The 13,265-nt window shown below is 40.7% G+C and overlaps 1 protein-coding gene across 3 annotated transcripts in view; it reads right to left on the bottom strand.

The window, feature by feature from the left end:
• The window catches only part of GYG1 (glycogenin 1), a 36,002-nt gene that overhangs the window by 13,564 nt on the left and 9,173 nt on the right, over positions 1 to 13,265 (bottom strand). For all 3 annotated transcript variants that reach the window (XM_012437118.2, XM_012437119.2, XM_012437120.2), the window contains exon 5: positions 4,985 to 5,111. In XM_012437118.2, coding sequence (XP_012292541.2) covers positions 4,985 to 5,111 — 127 coding nt within the window. The remainder of the gene's footprint in view (positions 1 to 4,984; positions 5,112 to 13,265) is intronic.

The raw sequence follows: 13,265 nt of genomic DNA, 5'->3' as shown, positions 1-13,265 counted from the left end.
CTCTAAAGGCTGGGTTGGGTCTGATATGGAAGCTTTTCTCTTGGTGATGAAGACTCAGGTAGGGCAACAGAATATGCAGCAGTGAGATCTAAGGACAGATAATCTGACAGAAATAAACGCTTAAGATAAGGTCAGAATGACCAGATAGCCACGCTGAGAAATGGGGCCCCAACAGGCATCAATATCACCCAGAAAGGGGGAACAAGACATCTATGCAAGCACTGCTTGATTCTTTTTCTTAACACTTGAACCATGACAGACTATGCCAGGCGCCATATAGAAACTCTACACCTAAGCCGCGGCTAAGTAGATTAGACTCCAAGCTCCCTTATTCATCTTTGAGGGCTTGAGTGAGCTGAAAGTGTGGCACAAGGTACATGCTCCAGGTTAGCCAACCCAATGAATGGTCAGCAGGCCAACAAATGGCTGGAAAAAAAAAGAAAGACCCAAACTCTTTTTGAGTCAGCCTCAGAGTTGAGTGAAGGTGTACGAGTGCGAAAAGAAATGAGAATAGACTATGGCTTCCAATAACAATAGTTCTGTGGAGAGCTAGAGCCAAGAAGGGGTCTCAGGGAGCAAAGAAAAATAACCAAATCAGAAACACACAGGGACAACAGAATTCACTACACTAAAGGTTGAATTTCTTTGGGGAAAATATTGAAATAGGTTTGACAAGGTCTTAGTGAATGAGTCTGATTCTTAGAAAAGAAATATGAATATCCTCAGAAAAGTTTAAAGCAGTAAAATAAATGGAAAAAAAATTAATTCTCACTAAGTCAGGTCTCTGGTCATGTTTAAACTCAAGTAAAAGGTAAAACAAAATATTTATATGAAAAGTATTTGGTCAATGAGGCTTTGTACTCAATCAATTTGGCCAATTAATTTGTGTAATGGTTTGAAGCAACACCAGAGAATTCTGCCTCTCTGCTTTAGGTGTGTTTTATATAGCATAAGATGCCTAGAGAGCTTTTAGTTACTGGATATAATAGAAAGTAAAAATGGAACTAAATGATTTTTAAAAGACTAATAAGATTTTTTGCAGCACTATGCACAAACCAAACTATATGCTATCTGGATGAAACAAAACCTTCAGTTAGAGAAAACTTTGAAAAAAAAACTTAACTCATTAAAAGCCTAAGAAACCTACTATATATCCCGAACATTATGCTAGGCACTTTCAAAAATATTATTTCATTAATAAATGCATTTATGGGCTAGGCGCAGTGGCTCATGCCTATAATCCCAGCACTTTAGGAGACTGAAGTGGGAGGATCACTTGAACCTTGGAGTTCAAGACCAGTCTGGGCAACATGGCAAAACTCTCTCTATAACACACACACACACACACACACACACACACACACACAGAGAGCATGGTGGCACGTGCCTGGAGTCCCAGCTACTCATCAGGAGACTGAGGCAAAAGGACCTCTTAAGCCTCAGGAGATTGAGACTATTGTGAGCTGTGATTGTGCCACTGCCCTCTAGCCTAGGCAACAGAGCAAAACCCCCTCTCAAAAAAATGAAATGCATTTATGACTTGTTTTCCAATGCAATACTAAAAACTAACTTAAAAATTACTAAATCAAGCATTTTAGTTTTCAAATTATGCTGTGTTAAAGAGGAACTTCCTTACAAAAAAATTACTAATTCTGTTTTTCAGAAGTTATATTTTGAGTAGTCATTCAAAGTGATAAAACTATTAATGTTTGTTTCCTTTATCTTTTGTTCTAACCAAATGGTACAGAGAGAAAGGCACTAGATAGGCTATTTCGTGGCTTAAATTCATGTTAAGTTTGCTTATATTAGGGCATTCTTTAGCTAAAGTTTCATATAAGCCCAAAGGCCACAATGTTCTAAATATCTAAGTCTCTATGATTCTGGGTGTCTGCTGCTTTGGGGACATCCTAGTGCATGCTTGTCTGGAGTTGGTGAGACAAACACTCGATTCCTCCTTCCATGAAGCCGAAGTTGCTCCAGACCACTCCATGGTCTCCGATTCCACCTGCCACCACCTATGCTGTCCTAGGAAAGGACAGCATACTGTAGGGTTATACTTAGTACTGGAGACCACCAAGGTTATTCTGAACCCAAGGGTGGGCCTTCAAATTCACAGGGATCTTTGGAGAGTAGCAATGATGACCAAAATGCTTGTAATGGGTTACTTTCATTTAAAAAATATTTGGACCACAATTTTACATTAACTTATAATAAAAAAAGAAACGTAACTACCTGTGCCTTTTCAGCCTTCCCCAAATATATTAAAAAAAAAAAATGTAAGGAAAAATGTCTCTGGAGATGGGTCTCCACAGGAAAAGCAAAAATATTTTTCTGGCAGAGGCAAGGGAAAATGAGTTCTTTGATCTGCTTTCAACATTCCTCAATAGGCAACAATGGGTGTCACAAAGCATGGCTCTGAGCAGCCTTATCGCAGAAATGTAGAGCTGACCCCACCTAAGAACCAGCTGCACAGAAGCAGCAGCATCTCCCGTCAGCCCAGGGGCCAGCTGAGATCTGGTTAATGGACGGAGTTGCTCCAAACTTTCCCATTGTGTCATATTCTCTATGGTTACAACAAACTCAAGGGATTTCCAAAATCAGCACTCACTCACTGAGCCAGGAAAAAGAAAACAATCCTATTTCAGTAATTTAGATCTCAAACTGGTTTTCTGGGGGCAATTCATTTGGAGGATATAAAATTGACTGGGTTCTTGAGAGAAAAGGGCCAAGGTTCTAGCAAATTAAGTCCGTCTTACTCCCCAAAACTTAACTCTGCTCTGTCTCCTTCTTGTGTGTTAAAATAAAAGTACTTCAAGCAGTGCTGCATAAACCAGGCTATCCTCGAAAGGAACATGCTCAATAATGGTAAGGTAGAAATCAGATGGAGTCAAACAGAACCACATGCTAACTGTGCAGGACTGAGTGAAACGGTCACACTATTCAAAACACTTTCTCCTCTGCACTCTCATCTTTTTGCTTACTAAACTGAATTTAGTCAATTAAACTATAAGCAAATGCCCTATTATAGACAAATTCAGCTCTAGGGGTCACACTGTCATGGTTTGCAGAAACACTATTTAAACTGGCAGTGTTATAAAAGTAAGGATTAAAATGCATCAGGTTCACATTTCCATGTGAGACAGTTTTGTATTTTACAAGGCCAAGGACTGAGAGGTGAGAATAATGCCTCTCCTATTCCTCCCTTGACAGTGAATCCTGTTGTTTGCTGTACTCAAAACACAGTTGCTGTGCTTAAGAGTCTGCTTGCTTCTAGTGTACAAAGGGGAGAGAATGTAGTATGTTGGAGACATATGCCAAGAGAACAGTTAGGGAGGAAAGAACACGAGATGCTTCTAATACTTATCTGGGGGATGTTGACAGAGTCTTCCCAGAAAAGAACAGAAAAGGAAACACTGCTGCTACAAAAAGCCAGACATGCTCATTACTATGGTGCAAGACTTATGGAAAGGACTTTGGATAATGAAATTTGAGGAGTGAAAGGCCCTTTGTTTTCCACTAACTCAGGAATGTCCGTATGGGACAGAGATTGAAGAGACAAGCCCAACTCAGTGAAGGGCTTTGCTGCTCACGACTATCTCAGGATCAACCTGACAGCCAGGCCCCTGTTCAAGAAATCTAAATCATCTTCTTAGTTAAACACAAATGAGTCAGAGGCTAAATAATAGGATCCTGTCCCTAACAGTGAGATAAACATTGCAACATGGATGTATTAGCTGTAAGGTTTATCAGAAGTACACCAGGGGCTGGGAGCAGTGGCTCAAGTCTGTAATCCCAGCACTTTGGGAGGGTGAAGTGAGCGATTACCTGAGGCCAGGAGTTCAAGACCAGCCTGGCCAACGTGGTGAAACCCCATCTCTACTAAAAATACAAAAATTAGCCATGCGTAGCGGTGCGTGCCTGTAATCCCAGCTATTAGGGAGGCTGACGCAGGAGAATCACTTGAACCTGGAGGTAGAGGTTGCAGTGAGCCAAGATCACACCACTGCACTCCAGCCTGGACATCAGAGCAAGACTTCTTCTCAAAACAAACAAACAAATGAAACTACACCAGGGACAGGGCTAAACAAGCACATTACCTAAAACAACAAATGTCCACTGAGCACTTTATGTTTATTAACTCACTTCATCCTCCTGACAACCCTATGAGGTAGGTACTATTTTCCTCCTCGTTATACATATGGAGGAACTGAGGCACAAAGTCTTAAGTTATGTAGCAGATAAATGAGTGAGGACACATTCCCTGCCTTTCTGGTTTAGGAAATTACTCTGAGCACTATACTGCCTATCAAACAAAAATGACTAACAATCTAACATGTACTGAGCACTTGGGTAGACCAGGCCCTCTTCTAACCATGCTACATGATTACCTCCCTTACTACCCATAATAAACCTATGAAGACGCTGAGGCAGAGAGAAGTTCAGTAAGTAAGCCAAGGTTACCACCCAGGAAGTGGTCACTGCAGGATGTGAACTGATGTCATCCAGCTCCAGAGCCCTTACTCTTAGCTGCAGCAACACACTGCTGTCTGAATCTGGCTTAATCTCCACAACGACTATGAGGGACCTTCTAATACCTTTTTGCAGGCGAGAGAAACCAAAGCTCAGCAGCTAGTACGGGGAAGACGTTGAGTTTAAACTCAACTCCTCCAAGTTGTAAGTGTGCAGAGCTTAAGAGTCTATGTTTTTGACCATGACATATGAATAACTTACCAGAAGGCCATGTGCCCCAGGAACTGATGGGAACCTTGTCCCAAAGGCGGCGAAGTATCCTAGTGTCAAGCAAGAGGCAACTGATAACATGAAGGCCTCTCCCCATTTGCAGCTACGGTTCTTACAAGAGAAACTTTCCTCAAAGTCTCTACCTGTTATTTCCCTCAGAATGATAATAAGGCAGCCCCAAAATATTATGCCCTGCTTCTCTGCCCTCAACATCTCCAACAACAGTTAAACCATTTGCACTTACACTTTAAATGCTGGGAGGTAGGAATATATAGAGATGCTGCTTAGGTTATAAATAAACGGCAGGTGTTTTCTGATATCTGTTGTCGCCCAGCTGCTAAAAAATGTGTTCAGTATGCCTTGGTCCCCACCTAAAAGAAAAAAACATATAAATTAGTTAACAGATCTCTAGGGCAGTTTAATAATTTTAAAGGAGCACATGCTGATGCTTTAAAAATAGACACTAATTCCATTTTTATTTTAATTTTTTGAGATGGAGTCCCACTCTGTCACCCAGGCTGGAGTGCAGTGGTACAATCTCAGTTCACTGCAACCTCTGCCTCCCAGGTTCAAGTGATTCTCCTGTCTCAGCATCCCAAGTAGCTGGGACTATGGGCACATGCCACCACGCCAGGCTAATTTTTGTATTTTTAATAAAGATGGGATTTCACTGTGAGGCCAGGCTGGTCTTGAACTCCTGATCTCAAGAGATCCGCCTGCCTCGGCCTCCCAAAGTGCTGGGATTACAGGCGTGAGCCACCACACCCAGTCCCCATTTTTTTTTTTTTTTTTTTTTTTTTTGTATTTTTAGGATAGACTGGGTTTTACTGTGTTGGCCAGGGTGGCCTCGAACTCCTGACCTCATGATCTGCCTGCCTCAGCCTCCCAAAGTGCTGGGATTATAGGCGTAAGCCACCACACCCAGTCCGCTCCCATTCTTAAATAAGTTCCTTGACATATTAAAAACACTTTAGGGAGTGGCCATTTTCCTGATGTAACTCATTAATTCAACAAATATCTATTGAGCAGCTACTATGTACCAGATACTGTACTAGGCATTGCAGAGTCAACAGTGCACAAGAGATGTGGTCACTGTCTTTACAAGGATTGTGTGGGAGACACTGATAGCAGCAAATCAAGAGTCAACAAACATCACACAGAGGGAGATGAATGCAGTGAAGGAAATTTACATGACACTATAAGCACATGTGGAAGTGGCTCAAGCTACATCTGATGGGTGAAGCAAGGCTTCCACGAGGAAGCTGTGTTTAAGCCAGTATCTGAGGGGTGCACCTGACAAATGCAGATGGGGGAGAGAGGGCAGACAGCATTCCAAGCAGAACAAAAACAGCACACGCCACAGACCTTTGGCGGGCAGGAGCATGAGGCTATGGAAAGAAGGCCTGGTAGGTGGCCTGTGTAACTGGACTTAGCAGGAATGAGTTGCAAGGCACCACGTGAGTCTCAGAGAGGGCAGCAGGGACCAGATCACATGGGGATCAGATTTTACTCTTTATTTCCAGCTAAAGATTTCAGACTCTACCCTGAGTGTAATGGAGCAAAAAGTAAAAGAGCAAACTGGAACAATGGAGTTGTTTTCCAGGACCCACAACTACTGGCTCATCAACAGAGGGTCCAGAAGGCCACATTCCCCCTGTGGTGCACTCCCTTCCACTGACCAAAAGTCTCTGGCAGATCCCGGTCAGTCATAACTGTGGCCAACATCAGCTACAATGATACAACAAAGTGTCTGCTCAGCCCCTGGGGTTCCTGGACTTCATATTTTTCTCAGAAAGTGGGGACCATGGCCATTCATTCAAAAGAAATAAAAACAATAAAAATCTAAACAGCTAAGTGTCTGAAATAAATCATAAGCTCATAAGTAGCCAAACAGGTCACTAAACCACCTCAAGGCACATTCTACCATGTATTTCATGTGCTTTCTATTTTATTTTAGACTCATGAGATTTCAAAAAACACGCTCAGAACCACAGTCTCCAAGCAGCAGAACAGGTGCTCACCAAGTTCCTTTCTCAACATACAGCAAGTCCAGTTGGCTGTCACTACTATTCAGTTTTCCTTAGTTTTGAAGGAGACTTCAAAAATCTGGAGATGTTTAATTTTTGGAGTTAGGCAGTAAGGTCAGTATTTTAGGTTTAAGGTCCAAGTGTACCTTATCCACCATCTGCGTATTCTATCATTTCCAAGTACCTTCAATCAACTCTAAGAACCAAAGGCACTGACTTATTGTCTATGAGGAAACCCCTCCCTAAACAGCACCCCTGACAGGTCTCTATTCCTCAAGGGATGAACAACAGAAAATCAGTCTCACTCTTCTAAGTTCTAAAGGACAATAAAGATGGCAACAGAATATGCTTCACTGTTACAAAAATGCAATGGACTGAATGTTTAGATACCCCCAAATTCCTACACTGAAATCCTAACCCCAAAGTTGATAGTATCTGGAGTGGGGCCTTTGAAGCTGATTAGGTCATGAGGGCTCTGGCCTCATGCATAGGATTTGTGCTCTTAAAAAAGAGGCCCAAGAGAGGTCCCTCACCTCTTCCACCACATGCAGCAGTTATAACGAAAACACAGAAATAAAAAAGCTGTCTATGACCCAGGAAATGGGACCTCTCCAGATACTGAACCTGCTGGCACCTTAATCTTGGAATTTCCAGCCTCTAAAACTGTAAGAAATCTATTTCTGTTGTTTATAAGCCATTTAATCTATGGTATTTTATTATAGCAGCCTGAATAGACTAAGACAACAGACAGACATGAGAACAAAAGACAATTTTAGCTATATAAGTAAATCAATGTATTTTGAGGCACAAACTATCAAAACCAAAACATCATGCCATTCATTAAAGGATCATTTTTGATTCTACAAAGATACCCCAAATGTGGGACTAGACACTAGTGGCTGAGATACAGAGGCCCAAAGTCTTAACTAATTTCCTTTTATACATAATCATCAAAGTACTGCCAATCAGTTCCATGGGAACAGAAAAAAGGGCCAAGGAAATGTTCATAGCAGCTTTATTCATAATTGTACAAACTGAAAACAGCTCAAATGTCATTCAACAGGTGTATGGATGTGGTACATCCATGTGGAATATTACTCAGCTATAAGACAAAACAAACTAGACACACACACAACAACCTGAATCAATCTCAAAGTAATTACACTAAGTGAAAAATTCCGATCTCACAAAGTTACACACTATGTAATTTCATTATATAATATCAAATAATAAAAGTATAGATAGGAAACAAATTAATGGCTGCCAGGGGAGAGGGAAAGAATGAGAGATGCAGTTGTGGTTGTGAAAGAATATGAGGGATCTGTGTGATAGTACTATTCTGCATCTCGACTATGGTGGTGGTCACACCAATCTACACATGTGATAAAGCTGCATGAAAACCAAAAGTGCATACACACATATACACACAGAAAGGAGAATACATATAATACTGGTCAAATCTGAGTAAGGTTGGTGGATTGTTCCAATGTTAATCTCCTGGTTGAGGTGATACATTTTAATTATATAAGATATTATCACTGGGGGAAACCAGATGAAGCTTATATGGGATCTTTCTGTATTATTTCTTACAGTTGCATAGAAATCTACAGTTCTCTCAAAATGAACAGGTTTTTAAAAAACTCTTACGATTAATGTGCAAAATACAATCCAGAATTAGATGCTAAATTCCACAAGAACTGGGATTATGGCTTTTCACTTACTATTACAATGCTAACATGCAGCAGAATGCCTTACACATAGGCAAATTATTTATGGAATGAATGCAAGAATCTTGAAGATACCCTGTAACAGCAGAAAAATGTAAATGACTTGCATATTTTAACATATAGGAATAGTTAGTATATTGTAATACTAACTACTCATGAAATATTATTCAGCAATTAAAACTATTGTCTATAAAAACAACATCCATACACTGTGTCATATAAAGATATATAGCTACTTACATTGTGATTATAACTAAGAACATAAACATCAATAAACATTTATATTACTAGAGAGTAAATAAAACAACAGTAATTACATTAGGGGAATGGTGTAATAGATGTCCTTCCCCCCCTTTTTCTTAATATATTATTTTTGTTATTCTAAAATATTAGTAATACAACTGGGGGCAAGAATGAGAACTGTGCTTAGATCTTTTCTTTCTAAATATTCTTCACTTTTAATTTTTATTATGAAGCATGATACACCAAAAGAAAAATATATGTGTAGGTTATAAAGGATATTAATAAAAAAACTCTACATATTTATCCAATTTGAGAACTTGGACATGATAAAACTTTCTTTAACTTAAGCAATTCCACTTAAAATGACTAACAGCTACCCATAATGCAGTAAAGAAATCTCATTCCATGGAGGCCTAAATAGTAGTTGTAAAGTAGAACTTCCAAATCTGACCTGCGTGAGCCTGGGAAACAGGAGTCAGAGCTGCTGATCCCTCAAAGTCCCTGGCTGCCTGCCTTTGGCCACAAAAGGCCGTTTCTGTTTACCCTCAGGTACCCGACAAACATCATCAGCCCATCAGCTGTGTGCCACAGGGAGGCTGGAAAGCACTTGTTGTACAGAAAACAAGCAAGGAGGAGAAGAAGCACTGAAGCAGAACTGGTGAACTAATGGTGCCTGTTAAACTGGCAAACCCTGAAACACTCAACAAGAACCTTGGCGCCAGAGGGGACAACACAGGTCGTAAAACTCCCATGGCCACTGACCTCACATGATGACAAAGGGTTACCATTTAGTCCAAAATTGTAGATTAAAAATAAATTAAATGCCATCTACAAGTCCGTAGCTGAATTTTTTAATTCGGTGGTCTGGAAATCATAACCACCTTTTCCCAAATGCACAGTTCAACATTTCAAGATCAGGCAAATGTTTTAACTTCATCAGAAAAATCTATGTATGGTGTTATCAATACCCTCTCTTTAGAAAAAAATCTTTAAATGAGAGGACAGTTCAAAGCAGAATGCAAACCTAGGCACGTCTGTGTGACAGAACATATAAGGATGCCCTAAAGACTGATGAATTTCCACAACAAAACCCTAGTATGTTTGTCCAATACATTTTACACTTCCAGAGGCAGCTTTATTTAATCTGACAGGTTAAGATACTTTTAATCTCACTCATCTCAGAACCAACAAACATGATTAGCAGGCATCACCAGCAGCTGTGATCCGGTAGGCCAGGGTGTGGTAACACACGTGAGAGACAGGGAGAAAGGAAACGGAACAAGGAACAAAAGCCAGTATCTCATTCTGGATCATCCTTCCACCCAGCTGCCCAAATGCTACATAATCACCTTGCAACTACAAACTTGGTAGTTTCTAGGTCTTTTGAGCAGGGTCACATACCTTGTAACCATGGACACACCACAGTATTTATCAGAAACGGGACCTATTTGTTTCCTAAGACAGAAACAGAGTTAAGTGGTATCTTTGAAACCTGTGCATTTGTTCAATGCTTGTGTACTTTGCGTGCTCTCCCACAGTTTGCTGGCAGCTGGCCTGTCTACTGTGGATAACAGGGCAGTGACTTAATTCTGGTTTATACATGAACCCCAGCATCTCAGCCGGAATGTTCCCCCTATGATAATGCTACTTAAACTGTGGTCCGGGTACCAGCAGCCCCGGCATCACCTGGGAGCTTGACAGAAATGTCGACTGTTGAGCCCCACCTCAGACCTACATAATCAGAATCCACATTTTAATCCCTGGGGTATTTGTTTGCATATTAAAATTCGAGACGCATTGGAGTCTTTTAAGAATGACTCCTTTATTATACAAAGGATAATAACAACTCTTAAAAATGTCATTTCTTTTTTTTTTTTTTCCGAGACAGAGTTTCGCTCTTGTTACCCAGGCTGGAGTGCAATGGCGCGATCTCAGCTCACCGCAACCTCCGCCTCCTGGGTTCAGGCAATTCTCCTGCCTCAGCCTCCTGAGTAGCTCATTTCTATAAAAAATGTCTAACATTATATAAATTTGGTATTCACGTAATAGGAAGATTAAGATAGGTTCCAACTCTCAAAAGCTTCGAAATCCAAAAAAGGACAGATGGACAGATAAAGTAAATAATTTAAAGTAAAAGACCAGGTGTGGTGACTCACACCTGTAATCCCAGCACTTTGTGAGGCTGAGGTGGGTGGATCACCTGAGGCCAGGGGTTCGAGACCAGCCTGGCCAACATGGTGAAACCCAGTCTCTACTAAAAATGCAAAAATTAGCTGGGCATGGTGGTGGGTGCCCGTAATCCCAGCTACTTGGGAGGATGAGGCAAGAGAATCACTTGAACCCAGGAGGCAGAGGCTGCAGTGAGCCAAGATCGCACCATTGCACTCCAGCCTAGGCAACAAGTGTGAAACTCCGTAACAACAACAACAAAACCCTCAAAGTATGCTTTATATTATATTTGAGTTAGAGACAAGGACTGACACGAACACATGACTCACTTCTATTTATTTATTGTTTGAGACAGAGTCTCGCTCTGTCACCCAGGCTGGAGCGCAGTGGTATGACCTCAGCTCACTGCAACCTCTGCCTCCAGGGTTCAAGTGATTCCCCTACCTCAGCCTCCCAAGTAGCTGAGACTTCAGGCATGTGCCACCACCAGCTAATTTTTGCATTTTTAGTAGAGACGGGGTTTCACCATGTTGGCCAGGCTGGTCTGGAACTCCTGACCTCAAGTGATCCACCTGCCTCGGCCTCCCAAAGTGTTGGGATTATAGGCGTAAGCCACTGTGCCAGGCCACTTCTTTGTAAAACTAACTTCCTACAAAATGCTTGGCGGATATAATCATTACTGCCTATAGTGAGCATGCTAAGGATTAATAAATTACAGCTTATGAAAGCCCAGCTCTTGGGGATATTTTTATGAGATTTACTGAGGATCATTTGATTAACCCAAGGTGGCTTATGGAAATCCAGGCTCTTGGAGCTTGGGCCCCAGCATCACTCTATCTCACTGGCCTCAACCCATTTAAGCCAAGAACAACTGATTGTTTTACTATTTCATGTTATAGCTTTTGTTTTTCACTGTTTTTAAGATTTTAAATATCAAGCTATTAATTATTACATACATGCAAGGAAACATTTATTCTTGGCTTAAATTTCAGTTTCTCAGTCTAGGGCAGGTCCTTCTAGTCTGGACTGTTAGTACTCTGAACTTACTAGAATCATGATTATATAACTGTGTATTAGTTGTTAAATGTCTGCAACGTCTCACAATATAAATTTTATAGAGGCAGGAATAAAATCTGCATTATTTTACTAGTCTCTTTTTGGCCCTTAAACTTAGGATTTTGTCCAGATTAAAAATTAAAATGATGTTTGAAAAATTGAATGGACCTACTACAGAAATATAGGTGAGAGTAACACTTCCAAGAATACTTCCAGACTCCATAAAACAATGTACGACTATGAACTATATTGCTGATTTTAAATGACAATGTATTTTTAGGTATTCTGGATCAGACAGGAGGAATAGTAGCAATAGAGATAGAAAAATTGTGCCTCCATTCCCTCATTTGTAAAATGAGGAATAATATACCAGCTGCTCTGTCTACTCACAGAAACGACTTAATTAATCTGTCATAAAGCCAAAGTAATAGGGATTTTCCTCCATCCTCTATCATTCTGAAGATACATACTCAAGAATGCTGCCATATGAGAGAATTGGGAATGGAAAAAACCACCACCACCACCACCCCGTTCCAACACATAACCCAACCAGAGTTAAGAAGGACCCTGGTTCAGACCTGACTTTGCCTTAGCTCAGGGGCGTCAGGCAAGCTGCTGTCCGGAACTGCAACAATGGCAGTCCCCAGTGCTAGCTACACAGCAGGCTCTCAATGAATATTTGTTATATGACTGGATGCATGAATGCCTACCTTACAGGACCGTTGAGAAATAAGTGAAAAAGTAGGTAAAATGACCATGCACACACATAACATATTAGTCCCTTCTTCCTCTATTTCACAGTGTTCATGATCTCTGATAGTTACAAAGCTGGAGACAGATGGCTAAGTTAAAAAAATATATCCACAGGTAGAATGAGATAAAAATAGCTCTTAAGAACAAAATTTACGTGTGCTCATTAATTTTGCCATTACGTTATGGCTTTTGCTTTTCCTCAAGATACTTATTATCTAAACTATCAACAAAATGACATAAATGCAAGAGAACAGAGTCATTTCCAAAACAACTGATAAATTACTGAGGAGAACAAGCAGCCCAGTGCCTGGGGGAGCTGGGGGAAGTCACCATGGAAAGATAACTGTCCAGGCTGACCTATCAAGTCAGGGAACCAAGTGAAGCACACCAAAATTTCTGAACTCATTTGGTTTGGACAAGTACTATCTTGAAATGTCTCAGTCCTTCATTCTTTTTTTGGGCAGGTCCAACATGAAGCCTAATTAACTACAAAGATTTTAAAAGGTAGATCTGGGGTCAATTTTACACTTTAATAGAATGTAGCACCAAA

This window comes from Aotus nancymaae, unplaced genomic scaffold, assembly GCF_030222135.1.
Source record: "Aotus nancymaae isolate 86718 unplaced genomic scaffold, 86718_ANA_hifiasm-v0.15.2.pri h1tg000019l, whole genome shotgun sequence".
In the NCBI taxonomy this organism is placed as follows: domain Eukaryota; kingdom Metazoa; phylum Chordata; class Mammalia; order Primates; family Aotidae; genus Aotus; species Aotus nancymaae.
This window is presented reverse-complemented; position numbering and strand designations above follow the sequence as displayed.